The 27,326-nt window shown below is 32.1% G+C and overlaps 1 protein-coding gene and 1 long non-coding RNA gene across 2 annotated transcripts; both read left to right on the top strand.

The window, feature by feature from the left end:
* Positions 1–26,869, top strand: LOC109350292. The gene is made up of 3 exons (XR_002108097.1): positions 1–120; positions 9,100–9,103; positions 26,856–26,869. It is a non-coding gene; the product is annotated as an uncharacterized LOC109350292 (long non-coding RNA).
* LOC109350291 (E3 ubiquitin-protein ligase At1g63170-like) lies at positions 20,162–23,138 on the top strand. Its single transcript, XM_019591501.1, has 4 exons — positions 20,162–20,733; positions 21,795–22,185; positions 22,778–22,932; positions 22,969–23,138. The coding sequence occupies exons 1-3, from the start codon at positions 20,264–20,266 to the stop codon at positions 22,922–22,924; spliced, it is 1,008 nt and encodes a 335-aa protein (XP_019447046.1). The 5' UTR covers positions 20,162–20,263; the 3' UTR covers positions 22,925–22,932; positions 22,969–23,138.

Raw genomic sequence — 27,326 nt, 5'->3', positions numbered from 1 at the left:
ATACGCGTATCCCTGAACGTATCATATCCTGTATTTTGGAAAAAATGCGTGTCGACGTATCAGATACGTATTGTATCCGACACACATATCAGTATCCATGCTTCATAGCTCATAGTAATAGTAACATCTAATCATTATATTTTAGGAGGTGTGTTTTCTCTTTTACACATGTGAAATGAAAAATGGAAATAGTATAAAATATATCTACTAACAACGACAGTAATTAAAAGAATAGAAAATCATATTTGTGAATGAGTTTGAGAGTTAAATATAATAAATTTGTTGAATAAAATATGTGAAATTTATATGATGAATAAATTGTATCTACAACAAATGAAAAAATTGAAAGAGTATAAAAATAAAATCATACCTCTAAGTTGGTCTGAGAGTTGAAGATCATAAATTTGTTGAACACAATTTGAGAAGTAATATACTGTATATTTACCAACAAAGACATAAATTAAAAGAATAGAAAATCATACATGTGAGAAGAATAGAAAATCATAGCCGTGAGTGAGTTTGAGAGTTGAAGATGGTAGATGAGTTGAAAAAGGAAGAGACACCCTAACGAAACGGCAACTGGAACAAATGTGAGAAAAAATGCACAACATTTTGTCCCTCCTTTATTATTTTTTTAATGAGTTATTATATTCAGATTTTTTAAATAAATAGCAAAGGGTAATTTTGATCTTGTATGTAAGGTTGTATAGTAAGAGATAATGAGCTTTTGGAGGGAAAACTTTGCATGAGGTGTTGACATGTGCTCCTAGCTAATGTGGCAAGAATAAACTTTGCATAAGGTGTTGATATGTGTCTCTAGTTGATGTGGCAAGAGTTTTTTTTTGTTATTTGTTGAATAAAATATGTGAAATTTATATGATGAAAAAATTATACCTGCCACAAATGAAAAAATTGAAAGAGTAGAAAAATAAAATCATACCTCTAAGTTGATTTGAGAGTTGAAGATCATAAATTTGTTGAACGCAATTTGAGAAATAGTATAAAGTATATTTACCAACAAAGACAGAAATTAAAAGAATAGAAAATCATAGCTGTCAGAAGAATAGAAAATCATAGCTGTAAGTAAATTTGAGAGTTGAAGATGATAGATGTATTGAAAAAGGAAGATGCACCCTAATGAAACATCAACGGGAACAAATGTGAGAAAAAATGTACAACATTTTGTCTCTCATTTATTATTTTTTAATGAGTTATTATGTTCAGATTTTTTAAACAAATAGCAAAGGGTAGTTGTGATCTTGTGTGTAAGGTTGTATAGTAAAAGATAATGAGCATTTAGAAAGAAAACTTTGTATGAGGTGTTGACATGTGTTCCTAGCTAATGTGACAAGAATAAACTTTGTATAAGGAGTTGACAACTTGACATGTGTCTCTAGCCGATGTGATAAGAGTTTTTTTTGTTTGTTATATATAGTAAATAGATAACATGAATGGAAAATTTGAAGTTCTACCACACTCTCTTTATGTAGATGGGATACCCAGGTGAAACAATAATGATTATGAGGATATGCCTACGCCATTGCCCAAAGACACTTCAGAATCTGTGTTTGAACTTAATGATAAACTTCAAAAGCAGACAATTTCATCTATGAGTAAGCCTAGTGAGGGACAGCAACACAAGCAAAACAAGTGTAGCACATGTGATGTTTCTTTTGAAGACTCCTAAGCTGTACACGGATTACCATAAGAGTGAATTACACAAGCAAAGTATGAAGGATAATAATTTCTTTTCAAAGATTATTCATTTTGAGTTGATAATTAGTGTTTTGAAGATCTGGGAGGGGCAGAAATTTGTTTATTTACGCACGTCTCATCCAACACTTATTCTAACTATGATTCAACAGAAAATAGAAATAAAAGCTTTAGTTTTGGCTCATCTGGATAGAGACAAGAAAAAAGAGATTTTCGAGCTTTATGGATCAGTGGAATAAATGTCTTTATCATTACATTTAAAAAAGATCCCAGACATATCTACATCATTATAGTTAAATTTATTGATATAATTTTATGAGGTAATGTATAATCAATGATGTGGTTGTGTTTGAAATCATTAACCATATGTAATTTCTCCTTTAGAAGTTACCCACTCAGTGAAAAACTAATCTCTTTAGTATGTCAAGTCAGGTTCCCACAATCTTATTTTCCCCATACATATAAATCTTTAGGGATCGAACCTACAAGTAGGACTGCATGGTCATGAGATCCATTCTCAATCCAAGTAGACTAAAAGAGATTGGTATTTTATTGGAATAACCTTAGCTATCATAAAATGCTTACATGGATACTCTTAAATCAAAACTATCGCAAACAATCAAATACAAATTGCAAAGATTAATGGCAATGCACTCTGGTCTTGTTATTCTATGTGAAACTATATATGTTTGTAGAGTTGCTTCAACAAGGGTGGTTGTGGTTTTAAGGAAACGAAGCAGCTTGTCATTTTTGTAACCTATCTAAATTGAGTGATAATTTATTCTTAAGCAAATACTTATTTTAATCCCTTATGTTTTTCGATTTTATCTCCCTCAAGAAATGAAAAACCTAAATTGATCATAATTTTTTTTAAATTAGGTCAAATTAGTAATTTTAGGATCAAATTAGTTCCTATTAGGTATTGTAAAACATGATAAAAAAGATCAAAAAATATGAGAAACTAAAATATGTATTTATTCTTTCCTTTTTTGATCTTTTTTTTGTCACCTTTTAATAAAGTCCATATGAATTGGGCCTTACTCTTAGCTAGACCAAACTAACTAGGAGAAATGTATACATTCATTGGAGTAAAAATAGGATATTAGTTGCATACTCCTTCATAGTGCAACAATGTTATTTAGTCAAACTTGGAGGATTTCATTTTTTTTGTGAAAAGAGAAGAGGATTTCACATTTTTTTTCTTTATATTTTCTTTTTTCTTATTTGGTTAGAGCAACCATATTGACTATTCTAGATTAAATAAGAACATTTTTATTCTGTTCTTATTCTTATTTTTTTATATTTTTGATCTTAAATAAGAACAATTTTTGGTTGTTTTTGCCCGAGGGAAAGTGAGGAGAGATAGATATTGTGAGAAAACAGTAGATGTTGTGAGACTCAAATAAGAAAAAGAATGATGTTGTCATTGTGAGAAAAAATATATGTTGTTCTTATTTCATGGGGGAGTTGTAATAAATCATAAAATAATATGTGAGACTCAAATAAGAATGAAGATTTTATTTGCCATTGGAGATGCTCTTAGGCTGCAAGTAGGGGTGTAAGTAGATATGGTTTACACCGCGAGACCGATGAAACCGAACCGAACCGAACCAAATCACAAAATGTGGTTCGATTCAGTTTCGCAGTGTAATCGAACCAAATCATTCATGAACTATTTATTTTGATTCTTATAATAAAATTTACTGTTAATTGAGATAAATCAAACCATATCTTTATGCTCAGTTTAGTAACTAAATTGCAACAAAAACAGAACCAATTTTTACACCCTCTCTGCCAGACATAGAAATCTACTTCAATGTGGTTTGAACTCTGACATTTTACTCCCTTGTGCTTTATACAGTTACCTAAAAAAATTTAAAAAATTGTGCTTTATTCCCTTCACTTATTCATAATAAAACGTTCTAAAAAAAATACAAAGGGGTAATTCTAAGTTCAAATGAATTGTTTCACGGTCCTCCAATAACCAAATAGTGTCATTTTACAGTTTTTTACAATTGACTATTGATTATAATTTTTTTTGTTAATGACATTTTATTTTAAATAAATAGAGAGTCACTCGCCTACTCTATTTGAATTAAGTCTTTATTTCTTTTGTAGAAACAATTATTCTATGGTGAATAAATGCAAGACACATTATGAACAAAGATGAAAAGTCCACCCATCAGGTTTGCCAAAGCCAGTGCAACAATGCTCACTGCCAAATGATGAATCTGTTAGGACAAAATTGTAACATTAATTTTCAAATTTATGCATCAATTCCTTGTCTTCTTAAAACCTTGATAATATAAGTACTGTTAATGGTATATGGTGAGAAAAGACTATACAAACATCTTTCTAATCACTCATAATCACATATTCTGTTTAACTATTCAAAGATTACTTACAGGCCGCCTCTTTGTGTGACTAGCAGATTCTTTTATGAAGTTTAGGCTTTTGTTTAATAATAAGAAAGTTTGCAGGTTTGGGTTACTAATATGACTGGATGTTATTTGACGTACTTGGTTGATAAGCAGTGCTATTACTTAAAACCCCCCTCAGAATCATATATACCCAAAAACAAATAAAAAGACCCCACATGGAGTTCAAAAAAGCGAGAGACAATTTCTTTGAGTCATTTTCACAATCACCTTAATGCCAACTAATAGAAGCTGTATTCTTTATACAACAACCATATACTCGGATTTGATCCTTTATCTATATTAGAAAGTGATATTCATGATGTTCCTAATCCTACTCAAGACACTAAAGACAACATGGAAACCAAGAAAGAAAATGAACTTGAGAAGAAGATAACTTAGTGTTTTTAGTGTTTCTCTATTTTCTGGTTTTTAGATTTTGGACTTTCTGTTTCATAGGCCCATTAGTTTCTCTTTTAGTTTTTTTTTTCTGTTTTTTCTGGTCAGTGGAGTTAGTTGGTTAACCAACTTTCTATTTAAATCTTTTTCTTCTATTCTTCAAAGTAATAAAAGCTTTTATCACTTTACATTCAGTTTATATTTCTTGCAAATACAAAGAGTTTCACTCATCATCTTCTTTTCTTCAATTGTTCTTGGTTGTTTGCCATAATGGGATACCATAGATTTAATATGGTATTCAGAGCTTTGAAGAGGCTCTGCCACGCCTAAACCGCTGCATTCTTTCTTTCTTCTACATCATCAATTCTTTCCTTCTTCCTCTCCTTCTCCTTCCTCTTCCTCCTCTTCCTCCTCTTCCTCTTCCTCTTCCTCTTCCTCTTCCTCTTCCTCCTCCTCCTCTTCTTCCTCCTCCTCTTCCTCATTCTTCCTTCTCTTCCTCCTCTTCCTCTTCTTCTTCTCCTTTTCTTTTCTTATCTTTTCTTTTTGTTCCATGTTTTTCAATCACCATCAATTAAAATGGATAATCGAGCCATAAGACCCATTAATCCTACTCAAGATCCTTCATCTCCATTCTTCATACATCCAAGTGAAAATCCTGGTGTTACTTTAGTTTCAGTTCTATTGAATGGTGATAACTACCACGCTTGGTCCTAAGCGATGACAAGATCTATAAAGACCAAGAACAAATTGCATTTCATTGACAGTTCTCTGCCAAAACCCCAAATAGATGATCCAAGCTTTTCCAATTGGGACAGATGCAACACATTAGTGGTTTCTTGGCTGATACAATCAATTGATCCAACAATATCGCAAAGTGTGCTATGGATGGAGACAACTATTGACATATGGCAAGACTTGAAAGAGAGGTACTACCAAAGAGATATCTTCAGGATCTCTGAATTACTTGGAGAAATACACACTAATAAGTAGCGAAATCTGGGAATTGGGGCATACTACTCATACATCAAAGGACTATGCAAGAATTAGACAACTTCAGATCCATGCCACCATGTTCTTGCAACTGCACTTTGGCCCCTATTGTCAAAACCTATAAAGAAAATGACTATGTAATATGCTTCCTCAAGGGCTTGAATGAGCAATATGAAAGTGTAAGATCACAAATCATATTCATGGATCCCTTGCCAACTATCAATAAAGCTTTAGCTCTATTAACTCAGCAAGAAAGACATCGTCATTTCCACTATAATGAGCGAAAAGTATTGATGAGTGCTATTGAAAATGCATACAATCATAGTAGTAATGAATCTGGTTCCAACATTGGAGGGAATAAAGGAAGATCTTATCAGAATTCAGGAGGGAGAGGATCTTATACTCAGGGAATATTTGGAGACAATTCAGGGAGAACATCAGGTGGAAGAGGTACTAAGATGTGCACCTATTGCAATAGGGCAGGACACACTATAGACCAATGCTATAAAAAGCATGGGTTCCCACCTGGGTACTTTAAGAACAACAATGTTAACAATGTCACAACTATGGAGGAATTCACACACAATGATGAGATGGAAAATGACGTGAAGGAACAAGCTGTACAGATATCAACCTCACAACCTAATCATGTTGCCAACAACTTTAGTACTCACCCTGATCAATCAAAGGGTAAAGGTAACATGCATTTGTTTGCATGTTCAAGTAAATCTTTAGAATGAATCTTGGATACTGGGGCCACTAATCATGTGTGCCATACTTTATCCCTTTACCAAACTTTTAAGCATATAAAACCTATTATGGTGACTCTGCCTAATGGCAATCAAATCTTAACTTCTATATCATGTAGCATCATGTTTTCAAGACATTTTATTTTTAACAGATGTGTTATTCATCCCTTCTTTTCACTACAATTTGGTTTCTGTTTCCAAACTAACCAGTACCATACCTTGCAAGCTAACTTTTCTTGATGATTCTTTCCAAATTTAGGACATGTCCTCTTTGAAGATGATTAGTGTAGCTGACTTAAAGGCATGACTCTATGCTATAAGGAATCATGCTAAGTTTATAACAAGACCATTAGATAATCAATCTGCTCAATATACAATTAGTTCCTTTACAAGATATGATTCCAATGTATGGCACAATAGATTAGGACAACCTTCACATGAAAAGATAGCAGTGATGCAAAAATATTACCCTGCTATTAAATGCAATAAAATTGATTTACCTTGCCATATGTGTCATTTAGCTAAGCAAAAACGATTACCATATCGTAATATTATTTCTAGATCTGCTCATGTTTTTGATCTCTTGCATATGGATATATGGGCCCCTTTCTTTATGCCTACTACCTTGGGACATAAGTTTTTCTTAACCATAGTGGATGATAAATCTAGATACACTTGGCTCTATTTTATGAAGGCAAAGTCCGAGGTTCCCAACTTGATTAGGAATTTTGCATCATTGATCAATACCCAATTTGGATCTAAAATCAAGAGTATTAGGAGTGACAATGGTAAGGAGTTTTATATGAGTGAGTTTTATGCCAAGAATGGAATTGAGCATCAAACCAGTTGTGTTGAAACCCCTCAACATAATGACATAGTGGAGAGAAAGCATCAACACATTCTTGGTGTTATTAGGTCTCTTATTTTTCAGTCTGAATTGCCTCATTGCCTTTGGAACTATGCTGTTAGTCATGCCATTTTTCTTATAAATAGGCAACCTACCAAATACTTATCCAATAGGAGTCCTTATGTTGTCTTATATAATAGGATACCTAATATATCCAACTTAAGAGTTTTTTGGTGTTTAAGCTATGCATCCACTCTTACCTCACATAGAAGAAAATTGGATCACAAATCAAGAAAATGCATTTTTCTTGGCCTAAGACAAGGAGTTAAAGGTTATATCCTGATGGATGTTGATTCTCATGAGATTTTCTTGTCAAGGAATACTATATTTTATGAGCACATCTTCCCTTACAAAGATGTTGCTAAAACCAAAAACATTCCTGATAATAATCCTCAGCCAAGACCTATTATTAATAAGATATATTCCTTGAATCCTAATAATGTCAGTAATAACCAAGTTATGCATGATCTTAGTGTTGATTTATTCCTGCAATCTCAGAACAGTCCTAGGGACAATTTTGTTCAGAACCAAAATGAAAATTTTGATTCGAATAATATCACTCAGGATCAATCCTCCTCTATCAGCCATATGAATGACATTACTGACCAAGATGGATCTACTTCCCCTGTTCTTAGCCAATCTCTTACTCCTAGATAGAGACCTCAATACCTTCAAGATTACCGCTGCTCTATGTTTGCCTCCTCTAATGCAGGCAATCATAGTGATGCTAAATCTACTGCCATAAGATATCCTTTACGCAAAAGTCTCTCTTATGATAGACTATCTAAAGACCATAAACATTTATCCCTGAGAATTTCCTCCAACATTGAGCCTGCTCATTACAATGATGCAATAAAATTTGAATATTGGAGGAATGCTATCAAGAAAGAACTCACTGCCCTTAATGACAATAAGACCTAGATCATAACTTCTCTCCCAAACAATAAAAATGTCATTGGGTGTAAGTGGGTGTTTAAAATCAAATATAGGTCAGATGGCTCTATTGAAAGGCATAAGGCTAGACTTGCGGCTAAAGATTTCACTCGATCTGAAGGTGTAGATTACTTAGAAACTTTTAGTCTTATAGTAAAGTTGACCACCATTAGATTTATCCTTTCTTTAGCCTCTGCTTATAAATGGCACATTCACCAATTGGACATAAACACTGCTTTCCTTCATGGAGATTTAAAAGAGCAGGTGTACATGAAAATTCCTCGTGGTATTCAAACTAAAAATCCAGGGCTAGTTTGTAAGTTACAAAAATCTATTTACGGCTTAAAAAAGGCTAGTAGGGAGTAGCATAATAAGCTCACTACAGTCCTTATACAATCTGGTTACTCCAAATCCACTATTGATTATTCATTGTTCATTAAATCCTTCAACTCTAGTTTTACTGCAATTCTTGTGTATGTTGATTATCTCATTATAACTGGATATAACATGACTGAAATAAACCATATGAAGCAGTTATTGGATTCTGAGTTCAATATCAAGGATCTTGGTAAGTTGAAATTTTTCTGAGGGATGAAAATTGCAAGATCTACTCAAGGTATCCCCCTTTACCAAAGAAAGTATGCTCTTGATCTCCTACAAGAGACATGAATGCTTGCTGCCAAACCCTCCTCTACTCCTATGGAATACTCTACCAAATTTATTCACTCTAAATTTGGTGATCTCCTACCTAATCCTAACATCTATAGAAGGTTAATTGGAAAGCTTGTTTACTTAACTCACACTAGTCCTGATTTAAGTTTTGAAGTTGGTCACTTAAGCCAGTTTCTCTCTACTCCCACTGATAAACACTTGGAGGCTGCTATGAGGATTGTAAGATACATCAAAGGCAGCATCAACATATGAGTCTTCTTCCAATCCAATTGTGATTCTATACTGATTCAGATTGGGCAGCATGTATTGATACTAGAAGATTTGTATCTGAATATTGTTTCTATCTTGGAAACTCACTCATATCCTGGAAGAGCAAAAATGAGAAAACAATGTCAAGATCTTCAGCTGAAGCCGAGTATATGGCCATAACTCTTGCTGCTTGTGAAGCACAGTGTTTGATGTATCTTCTTCAAGATCTTGTAGTGCATAATTCTGATCCTGTCATGCTATATTGTGACAATCAATCTGCCTTATACATGCCTACCATTCCCGTTTTCCATGAGAGAATGAAACACATAGAGATAGATTGTCACTTGTTGAAAGATTTTTTTTCGTGAGACAGTTTCCGATCGATTTATTTAGTGACTGGTTTATTCTTTGCTCGCCATCTCGACTTTGTTGGAAAGAATTTCCGACATCGACATAATGGTTTCAAGAATATTCCATTTGATCAAAAACTTAGCTTTATTGAATTATTAACAACTTCATACCATCTCGGTTTTGTAGAATAAATTCCAGCAACGGTTTATTGGTATGAATTTAGCAAATTAACACAAGTGATAATGAGTGATATTTATTTCCATTTCCTTTTATTAACCAAACTACTTCCTTATGGAAGGTTGGTAAAGAATAGGATGAACAAAAGAATAAAGTTAGAAGTTAACTGTACCACTTCTTTTGAAGGGTTGATATAAGAATAAAGATTAAAACAATAATTAAATGTTAGTTGCGGAAATGTAAAGGACATAAACTAATATTAGTTGCGGAAATGTAAATGAGAAAAAGTAAAAGTTAGTAGTTAGATCACTCATTATGACTGTATATTTCTCCTTTTCACAAAGATACAATTTATGAATTAAATTGCACTTTGATTCAAGGTTTCTTTCTTTGTCAACAAATAAAATTTATCACTTTACTATTTTACATTTGTATCTCTTTCAAGATTCAATTATAGTATAGTATAGAGTTATGTCGAACCACAAGGAATTGTGTAATAGAAATGTACTCATACTTTGTATATTTTATCAAAAGTAATAAGTAACAAATAAAGTTGTTTTTTGTGATTTTATGAACTAAGAAACATGAAAAAGTAAAGAACTAATTATAAACAAATTCTTGAGGAGAAAATTGATTTGAAAGACGAAATTATTTGTAGATTCAAATGATTTTGAAAAAAAAAAATTAACAAATTATGTGGTATACTTTCGGTTAATTCCAAACACCAGTTCATAAAATTTCCCCAGTCCCCCGGTGAGAAAAAGTGATTTTCAAACCTTGCAAAATACACTAATCAATTGAAAACTGCCACTCGATGAAATAAGTTGTCACGCCTTATTTCAGACTCCATAAATATTGATTAGCTTTGATTACAAGTTGCTTAAAATGGATGTTTTGATTTGGCAAATGAACTAAGGTGTATTCCTACTTTTTAGTTCATTTGTCAAGACTTTAAAAAGAAGCATTTTGGATCTTGAAATGAAGGTGATCAAGCTAAAATCGCATTAAGAACTTAAAGAATCAAAACTTAATCAAAAGTAATAACTTGAATGTATTGAAATCAAAGGATGATACAAATGAACTTTAAGTACACATGTGTTATGTATTTTGTCTTGATTACTTCAAGGTGAAGTAAGCTTTCTTTTATTCAAGCCTAATCATTCTTTTTGGTAAAATTTCCTATGAAACTCATTGAAAACTAGGACAAGAGGTGATCAAAAATTATATTATTGAAATACACAAAATTTATCTAAAAAGTGTTGAATTAAGTTGGTTTTCACATTTTTGCATAGGATAAGTGTCATGAAAAGTGTATGAAAATTAGGTATTTTTGACACTTATCATCACTCCGTTTGTAAGAGAGTTCATTTAGGTCTCATACACTTGCTTCCGATCAACCCCACCTCTCAAGTTGCGAACATATTCACCAAGTCTTTATCTCCTAAGCTTTTTAGAAATATTCACTCCAAGCTTGGCATTTTTGACATTCACATGTCAGCTTGTGGGGGACTATTAGAAAGTGATATTTACGATGTTCCTAATCCTACTCAAGACACCAAAGACAACATGGAAGCCAAGAAAGAAAATGAACTTAAGAAGATGACTTAGTATTTTTAGCGTTTCTCTATTTTCTGGTTTTTAGTTTTTGGGCTTTCTCTTTCATAGGCCCATTAGTTTCTCTTTCAGTTTTTCTGTTTTTCCTGATCTGTTTGGTGAGTGGAGATAGTTGGTTAACCAACTTTCTTAATAATTTAAAAATAAAAAAGTTTAAAGATTATTCTTACTAATTTAAGGTTGACACATTCAGATAGTGAAAAAAATAATTTCGAATGAAAAAAGACAAACATATAATAAAATTAAAGAACTATTCTTCTACACTCAGATAATGAATGTAAAATCTAATCATTGTATTCTATGATGTGAGATTTCTCTTCTGCAAATGCCGAAACAAAAAATATGGTCAATTCGTATTTCCTGCTTTAGAAAAATAACCACATAGGAAAAAATATTTTAACAAATATCATGTGAGAAAAAATAACCAAATTTATTTGTTGTGCAAAGAAGAATAAAATTGAAGATTGTAGTAAGATAGGGACAAAGAGACATAACACTGACCTGCATATATGCTTTAAGGGAGAGTCAAACTGCTAATGAAGAGATAAGATGATAAATGCGAGATAAGATGAGAAGATAAATAAATTCATAACAACAAACAAATAAATGCAATGTTGTAACTTGTAACTAAATGTGTGTGTATATATAAATGAAGATCGAGTACATAACATAGTCATTCAGAGTTTGCTCATTGTTAAAGATGAAATCCTTGTAAATCAGACACTAAGGAATATGATTATTGGAAGAACAAATCTACAAAATAATGAAATAAATCATACCACATATACAAAATAAAAAAATCAAAGAAAAAATAAGAATATACATACATAATAAAAAAAAAATCAATTAAAAGATCTAGAAAATAAGTATATATCTCAAAATAAGAGCATATCTAAAAATAAACAAATGAATGAAAAATCAATAAAAATGCATTTTAAACAACATATTTACAAAATAAGAACAAATCTACAATGATGAAGATGAGTACATAAACCATCATATTAGGTTAATGAATGAAAAAATCAATAAAAATGCACTTTAAACAACATATTTATAAAATAAGAACAAATCTACAATGATGAAGATTTAGTAGCGGGATATAGAAGCCATCCTATTAAGTTTAAACGAAATGAAGTTTGACGAATGAAACATTGGATTGTAGACATGTGAGAGAAGAAGAGAGAAATGTGAAATGAAAGGGGAGAAGAATATGGAGATATGAAATGATAATGGTGGAGAAGTAACTCATATGTGAAAAGGGATTTAATCCCCTTTATTGTGAGATGTAATTTCTTCATGGAATAAAAAACATATGAGTCCATTAATCATTAGAATTAAATTGTACAATGAACAAAAAGGGAAGATTGACATGTTTTGGAGGGAAAGTTTTGATTGAGAGATTGACACATGTCATGAGGGACTTGAGAGATTGACACATGTCACGATGGACATTTTTTTGTTACATAGATAATAGATAGATGTGACAAATTAATTTCAGTTATAAACAACGTTTTAAAATTTAAAGATTGAGTTTCTCAAGTATGAAATATAACAACGAACAGTGGAAGTATATGAAAGTAAGAGGGAATGAGTCTGGAATATGGATAGTGTAAGTAAGATGGATTAGGGATTAAGAATTGGAAATAAAAAATATTTAATTTGGGACTCATGTTTAAAAAAATTATATATATACCCACGGTTTTGAAAGGAGGCATATGTAGGTATATACAATCTATACTTACGGTTTTGAAAGTAAGCATCTTTAAGTATATGCAATCTATACCTACAATTTTAAAAGTTGGCATCCGTAGGTATATGCAAACTATAACTACAGTTTTGAAGCCATTATGAAAGCATATAGTGACAAACAATATTTTCTGTAGGTACAAGACATCTATACCTACGGAATATATTATGTCACTAATACATATAGTTATGAACATAGACATCTGTAACTATATTATACTTATACCTACGCTTTATTGTACGTCCATATGTATATATGTCTATACCTATGGCTTTATTAGTTGTCACTATAAATGTTCGTAAGTATATGACAAATTTCTTGTAGTGTTTTAAAAATAAATAAATGATATTTACTTAAAATTTTTATCTCAACATAAATCATTTAAGAATCTTCATGATATGTATCAACTATGTGATAATTTTAATGCTAGGTTATTATATGAAATTAACACTTTATATCACCCAAGTACAATGTCCATTGAGTAATGGCCACTATATCGCCGTGTGAATGTAGTAACAAATAAGTAAGTCTAGGATACAAACAACATTCGCATGGTATAATAGGAAACACCTTTTTTAAGAAGTGGGAGGAGTATGTTGTCACATATAAGATTCGCATGGTATCTTCTCAGGTTGATTTCCTTTTTACAAGAAAATTAGATAAAAGTTTTGCTTGGACTAGAAAATCTTAAGTTGAGAGTACTTGACGACCCAGAATATAATTTTGGTCATGGATGTAAGGAATAAGAGTAGACTGGAGAGAAAGGCCATGATACAGCCCTAATGATCAAGTCGTGGAAATTGAAGAGCGATGAATTAAGGAGCTTCCAACAAATAGTTTTAGAGGACAAATTGTGGAAGGCACAAGGAAGTGTGCTAACAAACAAATCGATCAATGAAATATCGTATCAGGTTATCATAAACAAGTATACGAAGTTATCATATCCCCATAGACTTAAGTTGTTAGATATTTTCTGATGATTGGTGAAATACCAATCCTAGGATTTTGAATCTCATGATTCTCACACATAATATAAAACAAGGATACAAAGCCATACCTAAATCCCTGAATCCATGTTCTCTGGTCTACTTCTTTGATATACCTTTTGAGAGAGTTTTGGTATGATGACCTTCTCAACCAAATCCTTAATTCCTTTTGGGACCTTCATTTTCTCTCTGATGGGAGAGGTGAAAACTATTTGTGACGATTTGGTGTATTGGGGACCATAATCGTTCCTTATGAGTTAACTTATAGGGTTCCCATTATCCCCTATAGGTCAACTGTTTGGGTATCCAATCATTAAGCCCATATTTGTTATCAATTTTAGAATTTCTACGAGTTAATAGAAATTAGATCACTTATTTTGTAATCCACAACAAATAGCCAATATAATTGTATTAAATATATGATGTCCACCTTAATTAGAAATTATGAATTTCTAACCTAAGCGACATTATAACATTCATCAATAATTATAGTCTTATAGTAAGAGGTTTTTCACAAGCGGATTTTAGAGTTAAATAACTAGAAACTAAAATAAAGTTTAAATGTGATAAAAAAAATGTTGGCATTAGATATTGTTACAAACCTTTCAATATCTGAATAATTTAACTCACACAAACTATCTATACTCTAATTTCTTCAACATCATTTCTATCTAACATCATTAGTGTCCTAATGATACATCATTAGTGTCTTAATGATAAGATCAATAAATCATTCTCCCTAATCATCAATTCTTCGAATGATTAACAAAGTGACATATAATAAGCTTGCATGTTATCTTGACTCTTCAATCTATCTATTCCTAGAAATTAGACCCACTAGATAATATATTCTAGTCTAGACTCAAACATGTGTTTTCCAATAACAGATTCAACATCTAATATCATGCTCTTAGTGATCAAACTAAAATAAGTATCAAGGACAAGAATAAACCACATTTATTATTCAATGGACATGAATATATTGAATACAATCAAAATAGATATATCAAATTTAATAGCTACATCTAATCCCAACAATAGAGAAGTCAATTACTCATTTCCATGGTAACCAATAAAGTGGAGAATAGAAGATGAAGACCATCCATGAAAGAGCACCAATATCATACCCACAAGTTCACAATGGATTCAACTCCAAGTCTCCCTCTCCAATGGGTTACAAAAGCCCTAAAACTACAATCCTATACCTAAAAAATTTAAAATGAAGAAAGGAGGGAGTTAGGGTTCCAAAATTATATTTTTGCATAAATTCACACATTACCACTAAGAGAGAGGATTCTTGCTCAACGAAAATGGTCACCAAAAAACCAAACTATTTTGTCTCATTCTCGCTCCACAAGTTACTGCTCTTTGTGAATTTTAGCGATTCGGTTGTTCATATTGAAGTTTTATATGCTTGGAACATCATATCCAAAAAGTATCTTGATCCAATGGTGTACGAATGTGGTGTCACAATGTTGCTTATTCATCTCTTTTTTGAATCCTTTTCTTTTCCTTCCAAAACATTCCTAAAGGTAAAATATTAACTGAGAGATTAATAATTGCATGCATAAACGAATTATACTCAAATTGAGCCAATTAAGTACAAATTTAATTAATTGGAGTTAAAAAGTACTTGCAAATGATATCCAAAAAATATAAATTTTACACTTATCAAAGTACTAATGATATTTGAGATAAAATGGTCATAGGAATTAGGAAGATTGAAAAGTAGACATAATGTGAATCTAGAGGCTTTGAATAAAAGATTTAATAATCAGGGTGGTAGCCTATAAGCATTCAAGACAAAGTTAAGTTAATAAGGGAATCATTTACAGCATAGTCCTTGCGTAAAACTACTGAAAGTTTGAAAAATACAAGACAACTAAGAAAGGCACGATGGAAGCATTGAATGAAACAAGAAATAGAGCATATGATGAATGATACAAATTGATAGGTATCAATGGAGGGGAAAGTAGTGTCTATATGCTGGCAAATGGTAGGAAAAGAAAGACAAGAAACTTGGACAATATGAAATGAATTGAAAATGAAGATGAAAAAGTCTTAGTGAAGGTTTGAGATATTAAGAAAAGATGACATAATTATTTTTACTAGCTTTTCAATGACATACTTTTCTTTTCATTTTTATGGACTAAACACTAAAGAGAATGATCAAAATTATACATTTTATAGCAGAATTCAGGGGTTGGAGGTGAAAGAAACTTTGAAAAGAATGAAGAATACAAAGTAGTTAGACCATATCATATATATACTGAGTTGTAGAAGGTTCAAGAAAAAAGTAATTAGTTGGCTGACAAAGTTTAATGAGATTATGAAGTCTAAGAAGATTATAGACTAGTGAAGGAGAAACGCTCGATCCCTATTTATAAAAATAGGAGAGATTTATACAAAAGTTGTTCAATCTATAGGAGAATTAAGTTCACGAGTACTATAAAACTATGTGAGATGATAATTGAGTGAATGTTGAGACAAGAGGTACACATTACTCAAAATCAATTTGATTTTAAGTCTGAGAGGTCAACCTTAAAGGCTATATAATTGCTATTATGATTGATGGAGAGATATCGAAGGGATCAGGTGGAATTAAACAAAGTTTTCATTGATTTGAAAAGACATGAAAATATTCCCATGATGGTATTGAGGAAAGCTCTAGAGAAGAAAAAAGTTCAGATTGCTTACACTCAGAATAATATATATGATAGGGTCAACATTGAGCTCCTACCTTTTTCCATTGGCTTAGATGTGCTTACTAAGCATATCCAAGAACTAGTGTCACAATGTATGCCTTTTATGGAAGATATTGCCCTAGTTGGAGAATCAAGAGATGAATTAAATGAGAAGCTACAAATGTGAAAGAAAGCTTTAGAAGCACATGAGTTTTGTATAAGTTGAAGTAAGACAAACTATATGAAGTATAAGTTTAGCAAGAACGAACAAACTCTACTATAACAGTAAAGATTTGATATCATACCATACCACAAGTCACTAGGATTTAAGTATATTGGTTCAATCATACAAAAAAACGAGAAAAATTAATGGAGACATAAGACATAAGATTCAAGAGAGTGAATGAAATTGTAGAATGCATCAAGCGTCATATATGATAGAAAAAATGTTATGCAAGCTTATTGGAAAAAATTACTGCAGGACTATAAGACCTAGGATATTATATGAGATTGGAGTTGAGTGGTAAAATATCAAACCCAATGTTGGAGAGATAGGAATATTGCGTTAGATGAGTGGATACACTAGATACTAGGATTATGAATCAATGCATTAAGACAAAAGTTGGGGCAACTACTCTTTTAATAAATATGGTAGAATGACGCTTTACATGATTTAGGCATGTGTGGAGGATTAGAAACATTGATAAGGAAAGTAAATAAAAAAAATTAGTTTGATATTTAAAGGCAGAGAGAAATCAAGAAAAACCATAGACAATACAATTAGAAAACATTTAGACATCATTGCTTTATCATTAAATATGAATTGTGATAAAATATTATACTATATTTTTGTGTATATAATCCACTCTACTTAATGCACTAAAGCTAGGTTGTTTTACTTTAGTTTCGGAAAATGACTATTTTTACCCGGTAGACAAAGTGACTTCAATCCTTTGCAAACTACAAGTAACGTCAACATTAACACGTTGCATGACCCACCGCGAAATGAGGTCAAATTTGGGTCAAATACGTTACAAACAAGCCTAAACGATTTCTTTTATTTGTTAATTAAAGGGTTTTTCTTTCAAAAACAGCCACTTAATATCTACACTTGTCGACGTTTTTTATTGGTTAATACAAGGTTGAATTGTAGATATTCACGTAACATACATCCTCAAGAAATTATTTTGATTTAACTGATGTAGCACTTTGTCGTGAGGTCACTTGGTGAACTATTTATATATTAAATTAAATATAAAATTGACTCTATTAACATTTTAGTATAGTAATTTAAGATCTCGTTAAATCCTTAAGATGGCTATCTAAAGGTTAAAAGTTCAATTCTTAGGAACAACATTTATTGGGAGGGACAACTAAGAATTACGAAAATGACTAGTCCTTAAACCAAAAAAAGTTAAGAATACCCTTGTACCAAAAATTCATAAAATCGACCCTAAATTGATTTTTATTTGGACAGTTAAACATATAAGAAGTGTGTTTGAAGTTTGATACTTTCCACCATCCATCAATTAACAACGCATGGGCATGACCCAAACTCACCCATATTTGAATGGAAATAATTGTACACAAGAAAAAACCTATGTATATTAGAGTAGAAATTGATGTGTAAACGTTCTACCATAAAAAGATAAAATAGAAAATGATGTGTAAACGAAAGCTTTGCGTAACAATTTTATATATTTCCCATTTATTTCAATGTCTATTTCCAATAATTGCTTAAAATATGATGAAACTTTGCTATCATCTAAGGTAGGTCTATTTTTATCACATTAATTATGAGAGGTTGACCTAATAAGGTTGCTCGGTCCCAGAAATAGGTTTTAGCTGCCAGGAGAAGATTTACTAGTTTTTGGCAAATAAGAATGAACCTTAGCTAAATCAATCTTATTAATGTGAAAAAATGGGAAGTGATATTCAGTTTGCCTAACTTTTTTTAAACACAATAAAAATTTGTTGTTATAGAATTCATATTTTAGTGAAGAATGTTTATATCCTAACCACTTTTACTGTTTTTACATCTGATAGCTTATAAAAACTGGCCTAATATTTTATTAGATTTTTAAGAAAAGCAGAATTGATGGTTTAAATTTAGACAACACCAAATATATAGTTATGCAAAGTTGAGAATAAAAGATTTGGCCGTTCTAAATTAGGGTGCACTTTTAACAGAAGAGTTAATAATATTCTCTTTCTTATAAATTTTAATATATACGAATTTTATCCATGAAAAAGTAAAAAATTTGAACCAGTACTCAAATATCACCAATTCGTGTTAAAATAGCTTCCATCTAATAAAAATGTTAAACAAAATTAATTTGATCAACATTTAATTTCTTTGAAACCATTTTTAGCTTTTCAAATTTGCAGGAATCAGCTTGACATACGCAAAAAAACTAGATGGACTAAAATAAATCTCTACTCATAAAAAAATTGTTTGAGATTATAATATTCTTAATCAATAGAATTGTGTAAGTAACAACATGCATGTTTGTCTTCGCTTAACTTAAAAAATGTTAACACGTAATAAACAGCCCCATAATGGAAGTAGTATGGCTAATATCAAAATTGTTACAATCATTCCTACGCTGAAGGGGGAGGGTCAAGGATGTGCCATAACAAAAATATGTAGTCTCAAATCATATCCAAATTATGTCTCACACTAATAAAAACATGTTATATTAATTAAAAAAATAAATATTTTTTAGTTTTTCTGTTTTGTTTCAATATTATTAACACTAGACATGATTTATGATTTATGAGATATTTTGGAAGACGATATTATTATTACCCCACCACTCTCTAGCATGACACAACTACTTGTTAGATTAGGTGGCCAACCCTTTACCACATATTCTAAAATCAACTGTACCCGCCACAATTCAAATCAATATTTTGGTTCATTTATCATATTAATAATGCAATCATGGAGGTCATATCATATAAACAAACATTAGCCCTTACCATATCTTATGCATCAGATAATCACTTTAAGTCTTATCCACTTGAATTAAGATAGAGATATACTAATAAACTTTACTTCAATAACAATAAAATTAGGAAGAAAAACATTGCTTTTATCCTAATTTTCTCAAAGGAAGAGAGAGAGAAAGGAGTAAAGTTGTGATTCTGCAGTTGAACTTCCATTGCTTTCTCGCCATTTCTTACTTGATACAAAATATAGCTATAGCAAGTTTGGCCAACGGTTAACTTCCCTCCAAACTTATGAGTCCCTTGTAATCAAAGCAAAGTTTTAGTAGTTGCTTCTTGGTCACCTTCTGAGTCTAAAACTTCACCTTCCTGACACACCCTTCACACCAATCTCATGCTTTCTTCTTCTTTCTATATACACTTCAGTTTCTATCTCTTTTGCTTTATATTCAGCTTCATCCATGAAACCCTCACTAAAGTTTGCAACTTCTATGTCTTTCTTTAATGTTCATGTTCTTGAAGCTTTGGTTTGTATTATAAGTCTTGTTTTCTAGCAAAGGTTTTGAGCTTGTAAGCATACTATTTATAAGTTGGCTAACTTCAATTCTGAATAGTATTTGAAGTATTAAGAATCAAAGAATTATATAAAGGGGCAAAAGGGGTGTCCTCTCTTCATTCTTCTTTATAAGCATATAGTTTGGTTTAATTCAAAAGAAAATATTTTCAATGAGTACTCTAGGTCCAACACAGTTATTGTATAATTCAAGAAGCATGGTTTCAAGTTCTTCACCAGAAGATAGAATGGGTAGTGCACAAAACATGCCTTCTTTTTTGACTAGAATGGCCATGAGAATATCTAGAGCAAGATGGTTTAGTTTCTTGAGAAGAGTATTCCACTACCAAAATGGTTCATCATCAGGATCTGATCTTGGCTCTAATCCTTTCAATTCTAGAAAATGGATGATGTTGGAGTTTGTTGCTTTGATAGTCCAAGTAACTAGTACAACAATCACTTTGGCCTTTTCAGAAAGTGAGAGACCTATTTGGCCTATGAGAATATGGATAGCAGGTTATGATATTGGTTGTGTCCTTAATCTGCTTGTACTTTATGGCCGCTACCATCAACTGTATGTGACACATGGTAATGCTATTGGACTTTCTAATATGGAGCAGCAGGGAAATAATGAAGAAACCAGGTAATTTTCGCACTTCAATAACTTCATTTAAGTAATTATGTCAAAAGTGATTGGTAGTAGTAATTGTAACAAAAAAAGCTATTGGTAGAAGTTACTAACTGTGTCAACTTTATGTGCACCATTCTTTTTGGCTGAAGCTTTGGTTTTGTAGCAAAGGTTTTGAGCTTGTGGTAAAAGCTCTTTCAAAAACTATATTTGTTTATTGCCCAATAGAGCAAAATTTGTTGCTGAACCTTCTACTATTGTGCCTTCAATATTTGGTAATTTTAATTTAAGCATCTTGAATGCTTCTTTGCTAGTACTACTTTTTAGGGGGCAAAAAGTTGAAAAAAGAGGGTAGAAAAAGTTGTTCTAATTTTGCTCATTGAAAACAGACTTGGTCAAGGTATAATATACATAAAAAGATAAGTCAGGTTTGGTCAATTGACTTTTATGAAGTGGCCTGATCCAACCTAAGATTTTCCTTATATATAAAACCTCTCACCAACTATTTTTATTTTTATGGAATATCCAATAATTTGAATCAATAAGTAAATCTAAATTATTGGATTTCTCAATAATTAATGGTCAGGATGCGGAAAAGTTTTTTCCACTTACTCTTAAAGTAAGTGTATCCCTCTATAGATAATAAGATCTTTTGACTTATATTAGTAACTTTTATAAAAAAAGTTGGTATAGCCAAGAACATCCTTTCATCCTTATGGGTAAAATTAATCATTTTTGATGTGTAACTATCATTTTCAATAAAAGCCATTCTCATGAATTGAACATTTATCTTTTTGGTATATTCACGATCTTGCAAAAACTTACACTATTAGACTAATATCTGGTAGTAACTTTTATTAAATTTACTATAATATATCCTCATTTTTAATTTCCTACTTTTATAACTTGTTATAATAATGTATAATGTTCAACATTTTGTTCTCATTACCACTTAATTTCCTTAGTCATATTTATTCAAGTTTACTCTTAATTGTTAAAGAAATTATTTCTAACCCTGGAATAATTTTTTTTGTTGCAATTCAGAAATGTAATTTAGTTTGCTTTGTACTATACAGTTCACACAGGAGCTCACATTTGATGGACAAATGTAGGAGTTCACTAGAGCTATTCTTTGCCATATGGTTTGTGATGGGAAATGTTTGGGCTTTTGATTCTCATTTTGGGTCTTTCCAACGAGCACCAAAACTCAATATGCTATGTATCATCCTACTTTCTTGGAATGCATTATGCTACTCTTTCCCCTTTATACTATTTTTGCTTCTATGCTGTTGTGTTCCAATGATTAGCACCTTCCTTGGATATAACATGAACATGGGTTCCTCTTCTAGAGGAGCATCTTATGATCAAATCTCACATCTTTCTAGTTGGAGATATAAAAAAGTTCATACCAAATTAGAGCATGGCAATGACTCTGAAAGTAGTGAAAGATTCACCAATGATGATCCAGTAAGTTACATAACTATTATACACACAGAATAACTCATGCTTTAATGTATTTTTTTTTTTAATTTAGAGTGAAGACATATTGTGTTCCCTAAAAATTTTTGCATGTAGCAATTTGGTCATTTGAAAAATTCAAAATAGTAGGTCAAATTAATCATTTTAAGATTTGCTACCACCCCTCTTTTTAGGGATTATTTTGACTTACATTCATAAAGTGTCACTCTTTATTTTATCAAGAATGATGTGTTAACAGTAGCTTTGTACATAATTTTACATAAACATCAATGCAGCTATTCAAATAAGAGAGTGTCACCAATTTTTTGGTAGGTGTGTTAAAGGACTAAACTGATGACATTCTCATCTTTAGAGTACTGCACTGGCAATTTACTCTATTAATCTATTACCAAATTTCGCATTTACATTAATATTTCATTAACCACATCAGTGAGCAGAAATTTATACATAGTTAATCAGTATAATATAGTGAGAAAAAATGGTGAACAGTCATATTTTTCTTTTATATTTAACATCCGACTTATTTCAACTTTTAATTCTATAATGACTGATAAGTTTGTGGTGTTGGATGTGATGACAGGAATGTTGCATTTGCCTAGCCAAATACAAAGACAAAGAAGAAGTTAGGCAATTACCCTGTTCCCATTTGTTTCACCAAAAATGTGTGGATCAATGGCTCAGAATTATATCTTGTTGCCCTCTTTGTAAACAAGAATTACAGAGGTAACCAAAAGCAAAGGCACAAGTCAAAAAAGAGTTATGAACATTAATATTATATGCTACATCTTATACTTGTATGCAGAATATACACATGGGTTATTTGAGTGAGTTTGTACATGTACAGTAAAATGTCACCAATAACCAAAGTCCAAAATTTCATTGAACACTTTACTCAAGGAGTAAGGAGTGAATCCATTACTTTTTATTCAGTCCACTTGTATCCAATACTTTTTCCTTCTTTTCCTCATATCTAAATAAATATTGTAGATGAGCATCTCTGTATTGATCGCAAATATTCCATCTGGACCTTAATTCATATTTATACGCTTATAAAAAGACTTATTTCTTTAATTCATATTTATACGCTTATAAAAAGACTTATTTCTTTTACAGTGGATTTGACCATGATTCTTACTTAGAAAGTGAGTTACGTGACAATAAGTAAGTGTTAATGTTGATTGTGTAGAAAACAAAAGTGCTTAGATGAAATGTGTTCTCTAGAAAACTTTTTTTCATTTATCAACAAAACACATTATTTATATAATCATAAAAGAAAAACTGATGCATAAATGAAAAACTCCTACTTGAATAACATAATAAACATCATATAACTATTTGTACATAGAAGGAATATATATGCCTAGAAGCTCAGGTGCTTTTCATATCATCATCATATCCAACCCAATAACTATAAAAGAAACCATAAAGACTACAATTCTTGATCGAACTAAACCTTATTCCATAATTTATTGCGCCTTTAACAAATTTATTAATTATTTTTGCTGCTCGGAAATGAATATAACTAACATAATGCATGTACCTTGATTACAAACTTACTGCATGCATGACTTGAATTTGTTATAGGTAAATGTATCAAGTAGCCTATTAAGCTTCTATATAACATTTCATCATCCTTTTCAACACCATCCTCTTTGTAAAACTTCTCATTTTGACTCATTGGAGTTGGAGTTGATTTGTATTTTTGTATATTGAACCTTTTGAGAACCTCTCTTGCTTATTTTTTTGAACACAAATATTTCATTTTGCTTTTATTGAACCTCCTGTAAGATAGAGATCATTAACATAAAAAGATAGCACAAGTATTTTATCATCAATCTTTATTGACATATAAGGTAAATTGACTTGGACTCTTTACAAAGCCTAAGTTTACCAAGTATGCATCAATTCCCTTATACCAATACTATGGTGTTTATTTGGGGATCACATCTGCTGTACCACAAAGTGTGCCACTCCATGTGGCACTACTTGTGATTGGTTGTAAAAAATGCATTTAAGTTAAAAAAATAATGATTAAGTATTTTTCTAACCAATCATAAATAATGACACATGGAGTGGTACACTTTTATGGGACAGCAGATGTTCATCCGTTTATTTGAGACCATATATGGCCTTGTTCAACTTATATATCTTCTCCTATTGTCATTGCTGTGAAAAACCTTTTGGTTGTTCCACATAAATTTCTTCATTCAAGTATCAATTCAAGAATCTGATTTGACATTCATTTTATGTATGACCCAATCATTTTGTGCAACCATTACCAGTGACATCCTTATGGTATCCAACCTAACAATTATGAAAAAAGTTTCACATAAACTACCCCAAACTTCTAGGTGTATCCCTTGGCAACAAGTCTTGTCTTATACTTGTTCACAAAACCACCAGGATTGACTTTGGTCATGTTGGACCAGAATGCTACCAGGGAGCCTCCAACCACCTAGGAGTTCCATTGTTACATGGGTATGGGAAGAGTGAAGAGTCACAAGTGAGACACCACGTCTTGAACCAAAACCTTGAGACATTAGTTTCATGAGTTTTTCCTTCTTATAAGCTCTTTCACTCCTCCACACATATCCAATGTGGGACTTCACACTTGAATAAACCCAACAATCTCCCCCTCAAGTGTGGGTACCACATACTTTCTAGTCCGCTCCCCCATGAGTCCATCATGTCCCAACCAAACCATCGGCTCTGATACCACTTGTTGGACCAGACTGCTACCGGCGAGCCTTCAACCACCGGGGAGTTCCATTGTTACATGGGTATGGGAAGAGTGAAGAATCACAAGTGAGACACCATGTCTTGAACAAAAACCTTAAGACATTAGTTCTATGGGCATTTCCTTCTTATAAACTCTTTTACTCCTCCCCGCATATTGCAATGTGAGACTTCACACTTGAATAAACCCAACAATCTCCCCCTCAAGTGTGGGTACCACACACTTTCCGGTCCGCTCCCCCTTGAGTCCACCATGTCCCAGTCGAACCCTCGGCTCTGATACCACTTGTTGGACCAGAATGCTACCGGGGAGCCTCCAACCACTGGGGAGTTCCATTGATACATGAGTATGGGAAGAGTGAAGAGTCACAAGTGAGACACCACGTCTTGAACCAAAACCTTAAGGCGTCTCACTTGTGACTCTTCACTCTTCCCATACCCATGTAACAATGGAACTCCCTGGTGGTTGGAGGCTCGCTGGTCGCAGTCTAGTCCAACAGGTCATGTAACCCATTTGACCCCTATAGTTTTGTTGTGTTTGGGTCTCTCCACCAACTTCTATGTCTAGTTTTTCCAATCATCGTGAGCTTATTCTTCATTGCATCTATCCATTTTTGGTTAGTTGCATATTCTTCATATCCTATAGGCTCCATCACAACAACATTGCACCTTTGATATATGTCATAGAGTGATATTTCTTTTGACATATTCATCATATATGTTTTCATTATCCTACTGAATCTTAAATTACTTATCTTTTCTTAGTTCTAGCTCTCCAACTCAATGAATTGGACATATCTACTGATAATTAATTAATTGTTTTGTGGTAAGTAGATCACGTAGGCCTTTGACACTAAGATATAGCTTGCAAAGATCCTAGGTTTTGCTTTCTTTCGAACTTGTCCCTCTTAACCCGAGGAATGTAAGAGCAACACAAGTAACCAAATGTCTTTAAATTAATCAACTTCGGTCTATAGTCTCTCCTTAGAATGTCATACTTTTTGATAAAGCTTTTGATGACAATCTGATTAAGAGAAAAACTGGCGTATTTATAGTCTTTTCTTAGAACTTCTTTGGGAGCCCTTTATCATGAAGAAAGCACCTAGTTATCTCTATAGTTTTCTCTCAACAATATCATTTGGTTGAGGAGTATACGATGTTTTAAATTAGTGTTCAATGCCCACATTTGTACAAATTTGTTAAATTTTGAAGAGGTTTATTATGTTCCACTATCGTACTTGTTCACTTGCATCTGCTTTGACTTTCAACCCAAGCTTTGAATTTCACAGAAATATCACCAATCACATATTGAAATTTCATAAAATAAATTCAGCATATTCTTGTGTGATCACCAATATAATATTTATTACTATTCATTGATGGTGTATTCATAGGTCCTTCAACATTTATGTGTATCAATTATAATTTCTGTCTGGCCTTCCAAACCCAATTTTGTGGAAAAGAAAGTCTTGTTTGTCTCTTATATTTGCAAACAATGTACGTAGGAGGTTTTTTCTCTACATGTCAGATAAATCTTTAACAAAATTGTACTTCTTCATGAGGATTAGAGTATCATAGTAAAAATGACATAATCCTTTGTACCAAAAAATTTACTTGTGTCTTCTTTGTGTAGTGTATCTTGCATCTCTTTCATCATATCCAAGGCAAAGCTTTTGCCTTTCATTTAAACTGTGTACACCTTTTTGCCTTCTAAATCTTTAATCATGCAGTGTTCGTCTTCAAGCAAAACCTTATAGCCTTTGCCTAGTAAACGATGAACACTTAACAAGTTTTGCTTAATTTCAAGAACATATAAGACATCATGAATTAATTTCAAACATGTGTAATCTTCAATTGCCACCGTTCTTTGCCTTTTACTATAATGTATGACCCATTTACAATTATAGCTTTGGAAAGATAAGTTTTGTCAAGTTCTCTAAAGAGCTCTCGATCATAGGTCATGTGGTTTGTACAACCACTACAAATGAGGCAACTTTGTGTGGAATTGTTGGTGGCAAAGCATAATACTGCTAATAGGTGCTCTTCTTGTGATTGATTCTCACTAGCCTTAGCTTCTCCTTGTTGATGTTGAACTTGCATATCTTTTCCATGTGCCCTAACTGGCCACACTTACTACATCTTGCGTCTAGTCTCCTCTAACATCTTATCTTGTAGATGATTATTTATTTTTACTGTAGTGCCCTAATCAGTTATATTGTGTTATCTTCATGTACTAGATCATTTTAGTTTTTTTTTAATTTAGGGCAGCCCGCAAACCCAATCTGTCCATATTTAGGATGGACACGACATGATATTTCATGCCCTATTTAAAAATGGGTATGTCCATGTCTATCCTAATTTAGGTGAGTATTACGTGGGCAAGGAAAATGCAG

Source organism: Lupinus angustifolius, chromosome LG06 (assembly GCF_001865875.1).
Source record: "Lupinus angustifolius cultivar Tanjil chromosome LG06, LupAngTanjil_v1.0, whole genome shotgun sequence".
In the NCBI taxonomy this organism is placed as follows: domain Eukaryota; kingdom Viridiplantae; phylum Streptophyta; class Magnoliopsida; order Fabales; family Fabaceae; genus Lupinus; species Lupinus angustifolius.
Note: the sequence above shows the minus strand (reverse complement) of the source record. Positions and strands in the feature narration are given on the sequence as shown.

What these genes read in the sequence shown, in the direction of transcription:
- LOC109350291 (XM_019591501.1), top strand. Translation starts at nt 20,264, where the DNA reads ATGAGTACTCTAGGTCCAACACAGTTATTGTATAATTCAAGAAGCATG. An exon ending in GGAAATAATGAAGAAACCAG is followed by an intron (nt 20,734 to 21,794) that starts GTAATTTTCGCA and finishes TGTACTATACAG; the next exon opens with TTCACACAGGAGCTCACATT. An exon ending in GATTCACCAATGATGATCCA is followed by an intron (nt 22,186 to 22,777) that starts GTAAGTTACATA and finishes ATGTGATGACAG; the next exon opens with GAATGTTGCATTTGCCTAGC.